Source organism: Chroicocephalus ridibundus, chromosome 10 (assembly GCF_963924245.1).
Source record: "Chroicocephalus ridibundus chromosome 10, bChrRid1.1, whole genome shotgun sequence".
NCBI classification, from domain to species: domain Eukaryota; kingdom Metazoa; phylum Chordata; class Aves; order Charadriiformes; family Laridae; genus Chroicocephalus; species Chroicocephalus ridibundus.
This window is the reverse complement of record NC_086293.1, coordinates 1999475-2017273: the sequence shown is the minus strand read 5'-3', so window position 1 is coordinate 2017273 and position 17799 is coordinate 1999475. Positions and strand designations below refer to the sequence as shown.

The following is a 17799-nucleotide window of genomic DNA, read 5'->3' as shown; positions in this document are numbered from 1 at the left end:
TTCAGGCCCTTGATATAAAACCACCCGCGCCGTGGCGCCGGCCCGGGAGCGCCACGCCCCCGCGCGTCACAGCGCCGTGGCCACGCCCCCCACCACGCCGGGCCCGCTGTCGGTGCGGGCCCGCCGCGTCCCCTGCGCGGCCGCGGAAGGCGGGGGGATGTGAGTAGGGCGCCGGGCGGTGCTGGCACAGGGAGCGGGCCGGGGCCGGGGCTCCTCCGGCGGGGGGCGGCTCTCGGGGCTGCGGGAGGGCTCGGCGAGAGGGCTCGGCTGGCGGTCCGGCCCGGCGGAGGCCCAGCCCGGCCCGGCCCTACCCTGCCCGGGGGCGGGCCGCAAGGTGCGCCCGAGGAGCCCGGGCCCGGCCTGGGGCGGGTGGGGACCCCAGGAAAACGTCCCCTTCCCGCAGCGTTGAGGCCCTGCCGGCAGGCCGGGCGAGGAGCCGGGCCCGGGGTGGTAGCTCGCCCCCTACAAAAGCCGCCTTTTATTGCGGGGTGGTACGAGGGAAGGATCCAGGGAGCCCCGGTTGTGCTTGTGGGTGGTGTGTGGGGTTGGGACTGCGGACTGGTGAAAAACCTCCATTGTCTTCCCGTTTGGTTTTTGTTTTGTTTTTAACTGCATTTTAAAAGGGTATTTTTGAGCATATTTAGGCTGGAAATAAAGGTTTTTCTGTTTGTATTGTTCACCTGACAAAGGACCATTCTTGTCTCATAGAGCCGTTTGCAAAGTTCAGCCAAATCTCGGGGAGCACGAGAGGTCTCAGCATAACTTGGTGTTGTGGGGTCTGGGGCAGAGGAGCCACAGCTGGGTGTGAACAGAGTCACCTCTTGGTGTGGCCTGGCTGCTGGCCCGCCTGTGCACACCGGTGTCTGCCCAACATCCAACCTGCGCAGAGCACACCATTGCCTGCTGGTCTCGTGAGCGGCTTGTGAAGGAGGGCTCTGAGCTGACTGTACCGCTGAGTTTAGGAGAATACGTGAATTTGAAGGGAGAAAGTACTAGGTAAGGGTTAGAGGCATGAGGTCTAGAGTTGAGGGCACGTCCAAGCCTCTTTACCTTTGCTGAGCTGAACTTTGCTGAATGAAATAATCTGTTGCTCCTAGGAAAGGATCCTAGAGGTCTTACAGACCTTGTGTTGATATTATCAGCATCATGTGCAGGAGCTGTGTGGTTTGGTTTTTTTCAATTGTGTTGTGATGCAGACTTTAAAACGTGAGTCTGGTGAGGTATTTGTTGAAGGTTACGTTGTCTGTAAAATGGGATGCACCTTCTAAGACACAGGTGCTGCCTGATGAATTCGGAAAAATGAGGGGAGAGAAGTAAATGTTTCCATTAACTAATGTCTGCGGTGAGCTTTGTATGCATAATTCATTGATGTGCGTTCTGCAGTTATTCTTTTTTCCCCAGTACTGGTTAGTTCAAGGGTTTAACTGTACTGCCTGGCAGTGAGGGATGCGCGGGGTCTCCCTGACCCTGCTGCTGAAGAGCAGTTGTTTAACTGCTCTTGGTGGTCCCTTCAGTAGCTGTGGGAAATAGCATCTTCAGGGATCATTCTATATGTAAAGTTGGTATTAATAAGGACTCTTAATTTGGGATTTTAGTGAAAAACATTTGACTTTGTAAATAGTTGCTAAAAATGGTGACTAGTTTGGTTTTTTTGCTTTTCAAGGCCTCACAGAACTGAGTTGTATGAGGACACTCCGTCAGCATGCTGGCCTATCGTATATTCTCCAGACTACAACATCACCTTCATGGGACTTGAGAAACTGCATCCATTTGATGCAGGGAAATGGGGAAAAGTAATCAATTTCTTGAAAGGTAAAATAACAGAAGGTACCTCCTAGATGTTGTTTCGTGCAACATTTGCACAAAAGCTAATGGGAATTATGTAGTTAGTGCAGACTTATGTTAATAATTGCCAGTATAATAGCGACTGTACATCTTCATTGCTCATTGTGTAGATTTAAGCTATGCTCCTTAATCATATTTGGAGTGCTTTAGTATTCTTACATATTTGCAGACTTAAATCTCAGCAAGTTAATTTGGTTGTAGGATTTTTGAGGTGAGTTGAACTTCGCGCGTTATGTATTGTTGAAGATCTTGCCTATGAAAGGTTTAGAAGATGTAATTGTAATGTTAGAGCAAACTTCTACAGCAGGGGCTTTTTAATACAAAGGCTTGTTCCACCATCCTTTGAAAACGTATGTTCTAGCCCGCTTGACTAAATAATCCCACAGTTTTGGTTTCGGCTCTGTCATGGTGTCTGTGCAGAGTGAAACTCCTGAAATGTGATGGAAAATTCAAGCTCATTAAATGGTCTCCTCTCCCCACAGGCATAAATAATACTAGTCAGAGTACCTAGTTTGGTTCGTTTCACTCTGGCCCAGAGCTTTGCAAGACTGTGAGTAAAATGGGGTAAGAAGAAACATGAGCATAGCAATGTCTTAGTCCATCTTAAAATATTTCTGGTCTTTGGGATTTGAATGAAAGCATGAAGTGAGCAGAATTTCATTGCTTGGCCTTTACAGCAGACATCCACAGGGGATATTTGAGAACTGTTTCCACCTCTGAAGTGAGCACCAAAGCCTTGACTTTCAGGCTAGCCTGAGTTAGGTGCCGAATGCTGGAGTCTTGTGGACGTAGCTCAGGGTGCCACGTTTTGATACTCAACAGGTTTTTAATGATTCAGACACTTTCTTTCACTTCTAGATTAATTTATGAGAACAAGATTTCCTTTAAGTTTCCTCTTGAGGATAGCCGCCATTTGCAGTTCCTGTTTCATCTTTCTTTGGAGGACCAAGCCTGGATCTGTAAAGGGAACACAGACTTCAGTTTCGTAGCAATGAATGGGAAATCCTTCCTGTGTTTGCTGCAAGCTTACAAAGGGTTTGGCTTGCAAGGCCTGAACTGCAGGTTGGGAGTACTGTTTACACCTGGTGCAGCAAGAACTGGGGCCTTCCTCATGGTTTGTGAAACTAGAGGTGCTAATGACTGGCTTGCTGCGGGGTGTGACTTAGTTTTCAGGCTGAAAGATCAGCGCAGCTGGGATAATCCATTCTTTATCAACCTCACAATATTCTGATATTGTTTGGGAAGAGCTTTGGGTTGCCTCTGGTGACAGGCAGAACTTTTTGTGATGGTGCTCACTATTGCTGTTTAGTCAAATTGGAAGATACAGGCAGAAATACGTTAAGGAAATCCAAATGTAAGAACCAAGGTCAGGATCAGGGCCTATAAAATCTTGGCATCTCCTCATCTAAAGTTCAAGCTTGCTCATCAAGTTATAAAAAAAAAAAAAAGCTTTTTTTCTTGCCAAGACAAAGGTTGTCTGAGAGCCAGGCCTCTCCCATTTATGCGGTCCTAATGACTGCTTCAACTGATGAACTTTTGCAGTTAAGTATTGCCCTTCCGACTTGAGGCTGTCTTGTGTTCATTTAACCAAGGTTAAACAAATTCTAATGCTCTGTGTAGTTGATGAGTTTTGGATCTTCCCTCGAACAACCTTAAATAGTTAAGTCTTGGGTTCCATGACCATTTTGTTAATCAAAACCTTTGCCTTTCTGCTCCTTCTCTGTGTAAAGTCTTTTGCTCCAGCTGTTTTCTGTGCAGAGCGTCCACTCTTTACTCTCAGTCTTTCACAGAAAATTGGTTTTCCCAATCGTTTTACTCTCCTTGCTTTGTAAAGGAGAAAGAAGCCGCAGGGCGCTCCTGGTTTTCTCTGGCTCGGTAGCAGCTCCTGCCAACAGCTGACCTATGCTGTTCCCTATCATCTTCTAGAAAATCAGCAGTGAAAATCTTCCTATGCTTACTTTCTCCTGCCTCGAGAATGAAACTGTTAGCATGTTTGGCTTTCCTTCTGATGCTCATGAATCAATGTTTCTCAAGCCTCAGTCAGGAGAAACAGGAACTTGCCAAAACAAATGTTGTTGCAGGTGCTGTTCTTGTATAACACTTCAGAACAAAATCTCTCACGTTTGTGGGTTGTTTTCTTCCTCCTCCAAGTATAAATTTGAGAAAAGGTAGTCTTAGAAGACTGTGGCCGTGCAGCAATTAAATATCAAAATTTGTCTGGGGAGATCAGCGTGGTGCCTTCTATTTGTTGTTTGTAGTGATGATATGCAAAGCAGCATTGCTTTCATACACTGTGTGGATTGTTTTAGTTGACCCTAACTTAAACTTTCTGGCAAGTATACCCAGATGTATACATTCCAAGGTATTTAATCACATTCTGAAATCTTTGTAACTTGTTATTTTGTAACTTGCTCATATAAAACTAGGTTTTTAAATCCTTTGGTCTCTAAAGCGAAGAATTAACAGCTGGTCATTGGTATTTCTTGAAATTAAATGGAGGTAGGGGTGTGACAGAAATATCCTAATTAAGTGTAAATGTTTGCTTCCATGAACATCCAAGCAATTTTTTTTTTTGAATTTTGATTATTTTTTTTGTTCCCCACTGATTTAGGGAATTAAATACTAGTGTCAAGTGTGGAATTTCTTAAAGCATGTTAGAGTGGTGAATATTTGATGGTATGAGCACCCCAGTTTATCAAGCCCTAGTCTGTAAGGATTCTCTTTTCTCTGTCCATCCTCTGTCACTACGTCTTTTTCTTTTAGTTTAAACAAGAATTTACCATGATTACACTCCGAAAACTTTCTGTAAACAATATTTATCATATACACGCTAACTTAATAGCTCACACATATAGGGGGAATGTATTTGTAAAATTTGTAAAGACCAAGTAAACAAAAGTTGTTTCAGTGCTTTGTGTTACAGATGAAGTTATTACATCAGGGTCGAAGTAGCTTCTGTGGCAGGGTGGAGTATGGGACGGCACGCGATGGTGTACAATGCCAATTGTTATTTCTCTCCTGTTTCAGAAGAAAAACTAATTGCAGATGACTTGATTGTACAGGCACGGGAAGCCACTGATGAAGATCTCTTGGTTGTTCACACAAGGCGCTACCTTAATAAGTTAAAGGTGCTGTACTTATTAATGTGTTTTTCAAGCAAACTATCTAGAATTAGTGTCAAAGGCAACAAATATCCTGCTGTATTTGTTATAGAATCAACTTTTACAGGTTATAGAATGGTGTATTTTGATAACATTGATAACATTATCACTGAGAATACTGAAAGAAAAACAGAAATAGTAGGCAATTTACACTATAGAGGGGTGGTGGGGAAAGAGGGTCTACTATGTTATATAGGTGACCTGGAATGATGTTTCAGGAAAGTTAAATCAACGTAAGGAAAATTTTAATGTTTGAGATGTAAATAATACTCTCCTTAGTACCAGGGTTTTAATCTTCAAAAGTGTAAGTTTTGATTTACGCTAGTAAAATAAGGTTGTGAAATTGAAAATACATTGGAGACCACCAAAATGGGGTACGTTATTGAATGTTTTTTAATGCAAGGGTTGCTTTATGGGCTTGAGGCTTATGTAATCTTGAAAGAGCATCCTTATAGGGGTTCTGTTGTGAAGGGAAGTACTGGCTTCATACTTAGACACAGCCTGTGTCAGTGGAATATGGAGAGAGCTGAAAGATCAACGTAGGGCCATAACCTTGCATGTTACCCGTGTGTGAAGGTTTCCAATGTGCCAGCTCATACAGGATTACATATTCACAAGTGATAAAAAGCATTCATTGGGTACTTCTAAATGAAACATCCATTTGTTAAGCTTCAGTCTGATTTTAAAACATAAACACACAAGATCTCTGTTTCTGAATATATTCAGTCATCTGTAGGTGAAATTGGATAGTAGATGAGAGCAGGTGACATTGCTTTCATTTTGCAATTCTTTCCTTGGAAGGCAGAGAATGGATTTATATGAGAAATAATCTTCCATTTCATAATTCAAAAGAAGTTATTTTGAGTCATCTTTGTCCTTCCACAGTGCAAGAGTCCTTGTATTGCTATTTCTGGAATGTTTTATTTTTCTGTGTAAGGGTTCTATTATTTGTGTGAACTTTTGTCACTCCTGTTCCTTTTCTGAGTTCTCTTACACTTCTTCATTCTATGCTATAAAGTTACATGCAATTTCGTACATCATTAGATTTGATCTTATTGCAGCTATTCTTGATATTAAGATTTTTAATTCCATAGAACCACCCACCACTTTTTACTGAATCACTTCTTTGAAGCAGGGTGTAATGTGCGTAGCTCAGTGTGGAATACCATAATAATATTTTTAGAACCTACCGGGTGGCTTCACAGGGAATTGTCTGTATAACTTGTGTCTTGGTGTTCAAAACCAGTACTGTCGTCTGTGTTCAGATGTGATTAACTGTGTCTCGTTTCCCTTTTCTTGAGAGAATATTTCCTGCAACAGTAGAAACTGAAAGATGTTGCGTTGGCCATGCCAGCAAATTCCTGCCAAGCAGTCAGGATAAAAGTGCTTAGTTGCAAACGAAAAATAACATGGCTAGACACGAAAAGGCTCTAGGTATCCTCTGTATCGCTTTATCCAAAGTCTGCTGCGCTATTTCTTTTTTAAACCCAAATACAAATCTGCCAGTAAATGGCATGGTTTTGTGTTAGATCAGCACTGAAGACTACAAAGGTGCTTGTGTTTCTGGGAATGCCTAGGTCCCTTAAAATAATGGATCACTTGTGTATTCTTCATTTTAAATTTGAGCATGAATCTGGTAGGAAATTCCATACACTTGCAAGAACAGGTGGTGGTCGGTATCTCAGCAGCAGCTGAAGAAGCTGGCTGGGGGCTGGTTGGAGAGAAACAAAATGGTATACACAAAGTAGATCAAACAGTCCTGCAAATCAGTTCTGCGTTGGAAGGAAGGGTCTCTCCCTTTCCCTGCTTCAGGTAACATGATTAGTCCTTACAACAAAATCTGGATTTTTGAATTGAGGTGATTCTCCCTCGGTTATTCCTTTGAAAAATTTAGATCTCTAAGGTAATTACTGGACTTTGGATAATTTGCTTGCAGTACTTTTCCACTTACTGCCTTTTTTTAGTGTTCCATAAAATAGTGATTTCCTGGATATCAGCATTCTGAAATTTTGGAAGGAGATAGGCAGTGAGGTTTAAGCTAGTTTCAGACCATAGAAGTCTTTCACTTGGATCTTTTCTTATGTACAAGAATTTCTGTGATAACATACGTGAGCAAATAGTGAAATGCAAATGATGAGGACAATGCTTGGGCATCAGTGGAATGCAAGATGTGCTTTTCTGAAAGTGATCTGAAACAGGTGATCAAGCACTTGGACTTGCAAATATATAGAACAGATTAAAATTTATAAATCATGTAGGTTTAAAAACAAAAAGTTAATCACTTTATTAGTAATGTAAATTTTTATGCCTAGTGAAAAGTGGATTGCTGTGATTACAGGGAGCATTGATGGTGCTCAAGGGTTTGTGTGCTTTGCCTCTTGCCAAGAGGCCAGAGGTACCTGCCTGCTTGTTGCGTGGTGGTGTTGGCCGTGTGCCTGGGGAGGGGGGTGGTAGGGCTCTCAGGAGTGAAGGCAGGAGGAGCAGGCTCTTCAAATAATTGGTTCAGCTTGTGATACTTCTGGCTGTTTGGGGTGTTCAGATAAACCAGATAAATACATCTTGGGCTGCGTGCATTGTGTTGGAAAGCAGCCCTGCAGAGAGGGACCTGGGAAGTCCTGCTGGACAACACATTGCCCGCGAGCCAGCAACGTGCCCTTGTGACTGAGACAGCCAATGGTCTCCTGGGGGGCATTAAAAAGAGCGTGGCCAGCAGGTGGAGGGAGGTCATCCTCCCCCTCTGCTCTGCCCTGGTGAGGCCACATCTGGAGCACTGCGTCCAGTTCTGGGCCCCCCAGTTCAAGAAGGACAGGGAACTACTGGAGAGAGTCCAGTGGAGGGCTATGAACACCATCAGGGGACTGGAGCATCTCTGTGCTGAGGAAAGGCTGAGAGCCCTGGGGCTGTTCAGTCTGGAGCAGAGCAGGCTGAGAGGGGATCTCATCAGCGCTCCGCAATATCTAAAGGGCAGGTTGTCACAAGGATGGGGCCAGACTGTGGTGCCCAGTGACAGGACAAGGGGCAACGAGCACAAACTGGAACGCGGGAAATTCCATCTCAACCTGAGGAAAAGCTTCTTTACTTTGAGGGTGGTGGAACACAGGAACAGGCTGCCCAGGGGGGTGGTGGAGTCTCCGTTTCTGGAGACATTCCAAACCTGCCAGGACATGTTCCTGTGCCACCTGCTCTGGGTGACCTGCTCTGGCAGGGGGTTGGACTAGATGATCTCCAGAGGTCCCTTCCAACCCTGACCATTCTGGGATTCTGTTAGTGACCAGCGGTGACTTGGCAGCTGAAAATGAGTGGTTTTGGTTTAGATGAAATGGGCACCTTCAGGGGTGCTTAAAATTCCCCTGTCCAGTTCCTCAGTTCATGCAGTTCTTGTGCTGTCATCCGTTGTCTCTCTTTGCTCCCTATGTTATGCTTTTTCCTTGCTCAATTTTTTCAAACTTCATTGGTGAAAAATTTGCGAAGGTGAATAGTGGTTTGCTGTAAGATGTTAATTTAAAAGGTCATGAGAGCAGATAAGTGAATTTGATCCCTTTTAGCTAAATTTTCATGGAAATGGTAATGTGTCAGGTAAAGGTCTGTAGGAATATATAAAAATGTTATTTTAAAGGTAACGATATTTGAGTATGTTTGGAAAAAAAGCTGAACAAGAATACTCGGTCACAGGGAACGCGGTTTGGCAGCTTTCAGGATTTACAGTGCTGCGCAAATGCTGTAGGGCATTCTCTGCAGCTAAAGCGACTAGTAAACCTCTTAAGGCTAAGGTAGCGTTTGGTTAACAGTGATTTGTTTCTTTCCTTTAAATATTTCCAACTCATTGGCTGGGAGGTTGATGCACCAAAACTGGTTTTTGGCTGGTTGGTGTTCTTGGGTGCGTGACCTGGCTGTCGTCGCCTTCTGCCAGGTCTCTTATTCCTGATGATAATAGTGCATTCATACCTTCATCTGGAAACTTCTGTGACAATTACAAGCTTCCTACTGTCCTTTATCATTTTATCTTCTGTTGATTTAAGCTAAAAACATACTTTCTTTATTGAAGATGGATCCAAATAGCTTCGTCCCAAGCAAGCTTCTAAATAAATAAAAAAAAAAATCACGTTAGTTGCTTGATCTGCATTTGTAGGTCCATGAATTTTCCCTTGAAGCTGGGACTAGCTGCAGGAACTTCTCAGAGATTTAAACGCTGGTTAAATTTAGATATTAAAGAACAAAATTGCATATTTTAAAAAAAATTTCACATGTTGTTGGCTATTTTAAAATGCTCGAATGCAATGAATGCATAACATAAAAGGCAGTACATCAGAGGTTGGCTTTGATCATTAATCTGCTGTTTGTATTAATCCAGGATGTATCAGCATAAAAGCAACTACTTTACCTTTATCTTCCTAATATTGGGTTTTCAGTTTAACTTGTAGTCCTTGAACACTAATAATTCAAAATAATTTGTAAAGTCATTTAACCGTACTAAGGAGAGTTTTTATAGTTAAGGAATTAAAGTTAATGGTAATAATACTTTGTAAGTGAAGTCCTGCAGGAATATCCTCATTAAGTGTATATGTTTTTAAAGACTTTGGGTTTAAGCAAGGAAAATTAAGAACTCTTGAAGCTGGTTGAGTTTTTTGTTTGTTTCATTTTGGTTTGGGGGCTTTTTGGATGTAACATCTTGGTATGGTGTTACGCTCTATCCACGTTTAATGATACTGCCTAGCAGTTAATTTGGTAAGAGGCACGTATTAAAGGAGAATATACCTGGTTAAAGGTTAACCTGACTTCTTTACTCCTTTTCAGAAAACAGGGAGTGAAATTATTAAAAACATTGGAACTTAAATTCATACATTGAATAATTTATCTGAACCACAGGGAAGTAAATAACTTAAAATCTTATGATATTAGCAGTAAAAATAAAGAGTTAAATGGAGTTGACGACTATAAAGAATAAGTAAAGGCCTTTTACTGACTAGTGTTTATATATGATTATTACTCTTTTCTGAATCCAGACCAAGTTTTTATTTCTGTTAAGTTACATAATTGCATATCTACAAATCTTTCGTAGAGAATCAGTAACTTGATGATGGCTGGGTGAGAGCGAGTATCTACTAAAAGAAATAGTAACTGATGTTATTCTAATATATGCAATTTGAATGCAAAAAGTAGTGATTTAAAAAAATGCGAAGGGTTTGTTCTCCGTCATAAGGAAACTAATCTTTGTGAAGCCTTGTGTTATGGAAGCCAACTGGGAAATGTAATTAATGTAGTTCTCATCTATTCAAAATAATTTTTTTATTTTTACAACATAAAAAAGTATACAATTATATAAAACCAATTCCTCTTGATTTCTTTTTCGAGTATATACATAGCTGTTCTGCGAATCTATTGCAGGAAATGTTGGAAAACAAAATTAGCGCGCTGAAGGAAAAAAGCAGAAAACTTGCCACAGTTTGAGGCCATATAATTCTCATTTGTTATAGTGGTGGGTTTTGAGAAGCATTTTCATTAGTCTGTAGCTGCATTCTTGAACCGCAAGACTTTCCTCACTGTCAAACGGCTTCTTCCCTGTATGTTAGGAATTACACAAACACGGTAAAGAACTAAGTCTGAAGCAGTGACTGTGTTAAAACTCTCTGAAATTTCACTATCATCCTTCACATTTGAGATCAAAATGTATTTTATCCAAATGTGATCTTTTCAATTCCATTGTAGAGCAACAGGATTAAATCTAGGTTTGTTTTTTTTTTTTACATGATGCTTGTTTAAAAGCTAAAGTATCTTGCAAAAGGACTGGATCAAGATTGACTGTATTACAAAATAACTAAAGCACTTTGCTAAAGACGGAGAGCTGACAGTATGATAACAGAACAATGTCGTAAAAATATAAAAGTAGTAAGAGCTTAAAACAAACTGTTGACAAAATATAGTTAGTACTTCAGAACTTTGACTAATGCCACCCCTCCACCCTACTCCATAGGACTTTGTAGTTCAAACAGTGATAACTGGGAAGCCAAAGTAGGTTACGTTTTTTTGAGTATCAGAGGACCCTGAAATTGGCATGCGATTAGATTCGGTTAAAATTGACCACTTGCACATCCTGTCAGTTGTAAACAGACAGCTAATGGTAATTGGGCAATGGAGGTACTGAATCTAGTTAAATTTTCTAATGCTGAAGAAAACAGGATCTTGCCAGAATCTTTGTACAGGTTGTAAAATTCATAATTCTTGGTACCCGAATGTTGCAGTATTGGACGAAGAGGCTTTTCTTGCTTGTGACTTATGCATTGAAATATATTTAGAAGTCGTATCGCTGGTAGCAATGTTGGTAGAAGTTCTTTGAAGTAATATGCGTGTTTGCAAAAAAAGCATTTCCATATTGCAAATATTTTGTGTTCTAACCTTCAAATCATATTCTTGATGATAGGGCTTTTGAACAAAAATGTTTCCTTGAACCATTTTCCAGCAGTGTTTAATATGCTAAATAAATTTGAATCAGTTCTCCGTGCTAAAATTTGCACTGTGTGTTCACCTAAGTATTTGAACTTCTCAGACGAATTGTCCGTTTGTTTGTTTTTCGTTTCTCCTTGGTATAGGCTTTTGACTTGACATGGGAGAAGATATTTTAGGTTTGAACAATAGATCAAGTGTAGCTTGCTATTAATACTGCTGAAGGACATTCTACAATTCTTCCTCCCGATCCTAGGAATATTAGATACTCTGAAATACTAGCTTGCTGAAAAAATTGCTGATTTATTACCATTTGATACTAAAATCTGAAAAACCTAGTGATGGCGATTGAAAATGATGATTCTTTATAGTTAACAACTTGAGGACGAACCTCTTTGCAGTTACTAATGAGGACTGTTGTGGTCACCTCCATCTAAAAATACGAAAAATCTTGCGAAGCACCTGTGAGCTCCTTTCCAGTAAATAGCAACTGATAAGATTGAAACGTCATCATTAAGACAAGCTACATTAACATTAATTGGAACTTTTTTCCCCTCTTGTAGTGGTCATTTGTTGTGGCTACAATCACGGAAATTCCACCAGTTGCCTTTCTTCCCAATTTCGTTGTTCAGCGAAAAGTGTTGAAACCTCTACGAACCCAGACAGGAGGAACAATAATGGTAAGGTGCTCCTGATTCACTCTTACTGTATTTACACTCGTTGATCAAAACAGCGTAAACCTGTGTGTTGTGATATTTTGGACAACTCAAAGGCTTGAGACCCAGAGGCCCGAAGAGGGAATGAGTTAATGTACAGTCCTAAAGGTGAGCAAAGTCCATCGCTTGTTAGCAGCTACCAAGGTGAAGGACAGGCCTGATTTTACGGTCCCTAATTTGTAGAAGGAGCAGCCTGGGCAAGCAACGATAGATGTGGCACGACTGCTAGCACATACGGAAAGTGAATTAGTTTTGAACAGAGTACAAATAGAGGCTAATTCTAGGAATGGGAGGTTTCAAAATTGACAATATGGAAGCTATTTTTAAAGCACAAATTTACCAAACGGCCTTGGTACTGTATGGGAAGAGATGCATGGTTTGTTTGGTTGCTCTTGAGACTAGATAAGTGTTTAAATTTAAAAATTGTCTGACCTTGCTCATTTTAATGATTACTTTATCTACTTCTTCTATTGTAAGTACTACATAAGCAGCTCAGCAGAACTTGAGTGACACGTAGCCTGCTTCACCTTAAAGAATAGTTTTCTAATTAGTTAAATGAGCGCTCTGGTCAGGAGAGCTGTGTAAGTGTCGCCAGACATTTAATTTTGCCTGAGGACTGCCATTAGAGATGTTGAGGAAGTAGGAGGTAAGAAAACAGTTAATAGTTGGAGCCAGGAATGAGTTATTTAAACCATGTATTGAGGGAAAGATGCCTTCCTAAGTGTAAACCAGTAACGAACGGAACCTTTTCTCATGTATTGAGGAAAAGATGCCTTCATAATTGTAAACCGGTAACTAATGGAACCTTTTCTGCCCTTTTTATCATTCCTTGTCATATTAGAGCTAGAGTTCAGAAACTGTACAGCATGGTGCTGGGAGAAGATGGTGACAGTCCCAGTCTCTCTTCACAGGCACTGAGCTGTAACAGTTACATAAATTGAAGACAAATAATCCTATCTGAAAACATTAATATTTTAGCACAAATAGATCTTTGCTGCATTTTAGCTACTCTTCCTGAAGGTGGCTGTTGCATGTGAAAAGGGTAGAAACCCATTTTGCTTTTTCTGTATCTATTTGAAGCCAGTTTTTGAAGAACAGTATTCTGTGGGTTGGCAAACCTTTCAGAGCACGTCTGTGCCAGATATGAGAAGACGATTTATTGCAACCACTAGATATTAAAGGTGAGGGAGACTGGGAAGCCATAAATGAATGACAAAGTAATGGCATTATTTTCAGAACTAGGCTAGTAGGCAGCTTCCCATTTCTGTCGACAGAAATGTAGGTACTTAGTAATCTGAGCACTGGAATCAAGGTTTCTTATTCTTAAATGCTTCCCTTTGTGAATGTATCAAGAATTCATTAAAGAGATAAATAACATAAAGAGCATTTCTGTGACGAGGGCATGAAAGGCGGTGCAATACGGTTTTCAGAAACAATGAGAAAGGTTGAATCGGTCTGTGAGTCTGACCTGTGAGGAAGATGTGGGCCAGCCCAAAAGTTTGGTGAAGCAGTTCTCCAAGTTTTCTTTAATTTCGTGGGGCTGACATGAGGTTAACTGTTGCCACTGTCATTTGTGTGTGGTTGAAGTGGGTCTGGGCACTATTAAGTTTCCGTCCTCAGGTTTTACTATGTGAAATGGAAGTAGAGAGCCAGTTGTTGGCAGATTTTAAGGCAAGGTGAAATATCCTGCTTTTCTGTTATATTTACTTTTTTAATGATAGAACTACTCAATGCCCTATTCTTTATCTGAAAAAAAAGGCAATTTCTTTCAGTATTTTAGTACTTTGTCGTTAAATCTGTGTTTCATCCGCCTGCTGGATTTGCAAGTGTGTATGTAAAAGTAACTCTCTGGCAGTTGTTGGTTTTTGTTACCGAAAGATAGTAGAGAAAGGAATCGAATGGACTGGGCACCTTGTGATTAAGCTTAAATATCTACTGTTAAGATTCAGCGACATCTTCTAACAGCGTGATTTGTTTTAAGCATGTCATCCTACCTCCCTTCGTAATATCCAAAACACTGGTCGTACATACTTAAAAACCTGGAGCTCTTCAAAAAGTTTGAGTATAGGTTTGAGCTGTGTTGCAAAGTTTATTATTTATAATGGGGAATGGAGTGTTTAGGTAACAGAGCTCTTCACAGTTCTAGTTGGAAAAAGTAGTGAGTGGGAAACGGCTGTCTTGTATAAAATAAAAGTTGTTTGTATCTTGCCCATCTTGGACTCTTGTTTCTCCAACTGTTGTTGTTCTCACCTCTTAAATCCCATTTCCTAATTCTACTTTAACTCTCTTGTGTTGCTCTGTCTTCTTGGATGTACGTGTTACTTAAAGTCAAAGAATAGTGAGGTAAGGAAATCTGTGGAAGTGTTTGTACAGTGTAGCGATGTCTGGTGCTTTTGTTGAAGCCTGAAAGCCTGCATGAGTGTGAGAAAACCAGATAAACTACTGAAAACGTTAAACCAACCTTTAAGGACAATTTGAGTATATGAGTTTGAAAAGAACGTGCACGTTCTGGATAAGTCTTTAGACTTAGTGGGTTATGGGAATTGGTTAGATAACAAAAAGTCCTGTCTCCTTCAGTAGGTGGTAACTGGGAAAAGCGGAGATGATCGAGGTGGAACACGGAGCATCTCCCTGATGCAACCTGCACAGGCCACCTGGGACGCTTTCTGCTGGCTACTTACCAGCAGGAGCTGGAGATAGCACCAGGCTGGGTTTGGTGATACCTGTGTAGTCGGCTTGCTTTCAAGGACTGCTGGGAAGTTTGGGGGTACTTTGACTTTATTTTTGTTTTGTTGGTTTTTTTTTGGTTTGGGTTTTTTTGTTTGTTTTTTAAAACCTGATGTTATAGACTGGGGAATATTAGAAAGAATTCTGGTTTCATATGGTTTATATAGTTCAAGGTGCTTAAAAATTTTTGGTTGTCGCTGACAGGGAAAGAATTAACTCCGTTCTGTCTCCATGTTGTCCTTCAGCATGAGTTCAGACACCTGGTCAGTTGTCCCTTCAGTGCCGTATTTCTGCGTGCAGTCTGTAGAGGTTATTGAGATGAGGGATTTTGGTCTGCAAAATCCTGTCTGAATAGGAGGAACACGCAGAGTCTTCTCTTACCATGGCCACGCTGGCCTTCTGCACAGTAGTTATGAGGAAGGAAGGAAATGGTAGAAGAAAAAAAGAATTGGGAAGAGTCTAGAGTTTCCTAATATTCTACCTTTGATATTTCTTGAAGGTCTTAACAGCACATGCGTGTGAAATCTATTTCAAGATGGTTCAAATTAGTCAATACTTTTATATAGTTTTGTGATGTTTTTCATGGTGTTTGTGTTATCTTTAATTCACAAATGTGTGTTCACTAGTTATAAATGCAGTCATGTAGAAGAGCTAGTCGTCTGTTATGTCTTTGTATCATGCCTCTTGAAGTACGGATGACATCACTGGTCACTGTGGGGATGATCTTGATGCCATATGCTGTTATTTTTTTACCTTTTTTATTTTTCATTATGGGGAAATAGGTGTGTACTTTAAAAGAAGTTTTGACTCATCAGGCAATAAAATTTGTACAGCACAAGTCAGAAGTAGAATCTTCTGCTGTTCCTGATGGTCCTGTTTATCAGGAAAATTCCTGTTGCGTTTCTGTGCTTTTTAATGATTTATTTTTTTTAGCAATGAGGGAAGATGTTTTTTGGTGAGGGATCCCTAGGAAGTATGTTAAATCGCAGATAATGTGCTTTCCCTGTGACTTAATGGCTTTTATAGTTCAGAAGCTACAGTCTTTTTCTCAAGATCTAATTTGTGTAAGTTAGCACCTTCATAACAGTACGATGTTCACCTTCCCAGTAGTTTTCTTAATACTGAATTAGAACTGTTCAAATATGAATAGTGGTGATGAAGTATGCTCAGCTGTCCAAACTTCCTTTCACGTATGATGTGTAATATGTTCTTTCCATGATTATGGAAAAGAATAATCTGTTGTTTTGAGGTTTTTTAATTACAGCTGCTAATATATATTTTTTTTTTTAATGTGACACTTAAGGAATACTGCAGTTAAACACTTGCTTAACTCTTCTTGGCCAAAATAAGTCAGGTTTTTCAATTCAAATTTAATTGTTTAAGCCTTGTGTATCTCTTCTCTGTCAATTATTTTCCTTCCCTGAGTGTCATTTGAGCTCACACGAGAGATACAGGTACAGTTTTTCTGTATTGGAGGGAAAAAGTTTGGTAATATGCTATACTATGCATGTTATATAATTTAAAAAAATAAAAGAAGTCCCAGGACACTTCATAGTATAGCATTTTTCTGTCCCCACCCCCAGCCGAAACTATGTTCATCGGTATTTTCAGGATTTTGAGCTTATGTTCCTCCTATTTTTACATGAACAAGAAGGATTTAGGAGATTCTTGCTTATCTTTATTCTTACCGATGCTTGTACTTTCCCTTTTTCATTTGTCTGCTAGGGGTCGGTGTTCTTCTCTCCAAAGCGCAGTGAGGCTTAGATCCCTTCAGCTGCCAGAGAATGAAATACAGATGAGAGATCAATTTATTTTTTTTCCAACTAATTATGCTGGGGATAGTTTTGTATGGTTCGTATTCAGAGATCTGATTCAGAATGACGTGCAGTGGTAAAACATCCAAAAATTCAATGGGCATGTCAGGATGCCAAGAGTTGCGTTTGGGATGGAAGCAGACGGTGCTAAATGTTTGCCTCGTTCATTCATGAAGTTCTCACTGTCATTTTCTTAAGGCAGGAAAACTTGCTGTTGATAGAGGCTGGGCAATCAATGTGGGTAAGTACAAACGTAGTGCATTACGTGATACTTGGAAATAGTGTGTTTAACATCCTCTTATTTTCATTTAGCATGATGTGTGTTCTGTTTGTAACAACAGCAAGTGGATTGTGTTTAACTAAAATCAACTCTAAAGGAAAAAAATAAATGGAAAAAGTAGTGGATCTGTTTTCTCATCCACTATCACCCTTATTGCAGTTTTATAAATAAATAAAATATTTTTTTGCAAGAAAAAAAGATAACTGATAAAGATATGATACCATATATAAGGAAAAGTATTTGAATTGAAGTAGTGTGAAAAAAAAAATTAAGAAGAAAGATTTTGGGGTAAATGTGAATATTTCAGTAAAATCTTTGCTTTCATTAAATTATGAAGTAATTTTCCTGGACTTATAATCAGTTACTTTATAGACTATGCCAGATGAAGGGATTGGTTGGTATGCTGGAGAGCAGGGCTGTACAATTAGGGTCTATTTTTAGCTGTGCAGTTTTTCCTGAAAAAGACTGGAATAAATGAATCGTGAACATAGTGACTATAAATCTCCTCTCCTTCTCATAGCAAATAACAATGTAAAACCAGTAAACTATTGAAGCGCTTTTTTGCGTCAGGTAAGACGTAGCTTGTTGTTTTCATAGAGCTCATCAATTCTGGGATTTTTCCATTATTTCTTACACACATCTTCATCTTCTACAACATGAATATCCAACCCTAAAAATTAAATAGACATCAAAAACAAACCCAAAAGCCTGTCATGTTTACTGATCTCTAAAGTGAGCTTGTTAAATCGCTTGCTCAGATATTTGCAGTGGGTTTCTCAGTAAGAAATTCTGCTTTGTTGTATAAAAATATAAGG

The 17799-nt window shown here is 40.1% G+C and overlaps 1 protein-coding gene across 3 annotated transcripts in view; it reads left to right on the top strand.

Annotated features, from left to right (window-relative positions):
* The first annotated feature begins 76 nt into the window (after positions 1-76).
* Positions 77-17799, top strand: part of HDAC11 (histone deacetylase 11) — a 31126-nt gene continuing 13403 nt past the window's right edge. For 2 of the 3 annotated variants that reach the window (XM_063348026.1, XM_063348025.1), the window contains exons 1-5: positions 77-159; positions 1664-1812; positions 4873-4973; positions 12011-12127; positions 16903-16945. In XM_063348026.1, the coding sequence (XP_063204096.1) occupies positions 158-159; positions 1664-1812; positions 4873-4973; positions 12011-12127; positions 16903-16945 (412 nt within the window). In that variant the 5' untranslated portion in view covers positions 77-157. Of the gene's footprint in view, positions 160-715; positions 997-1663; positions 1813-4872; positions 4974-12010; positions 12128-16902; positions 16946-17799 lie in introns of those variants that run through there. The other variant, XM_063348027.1, reaches the window with a different exon arrangement.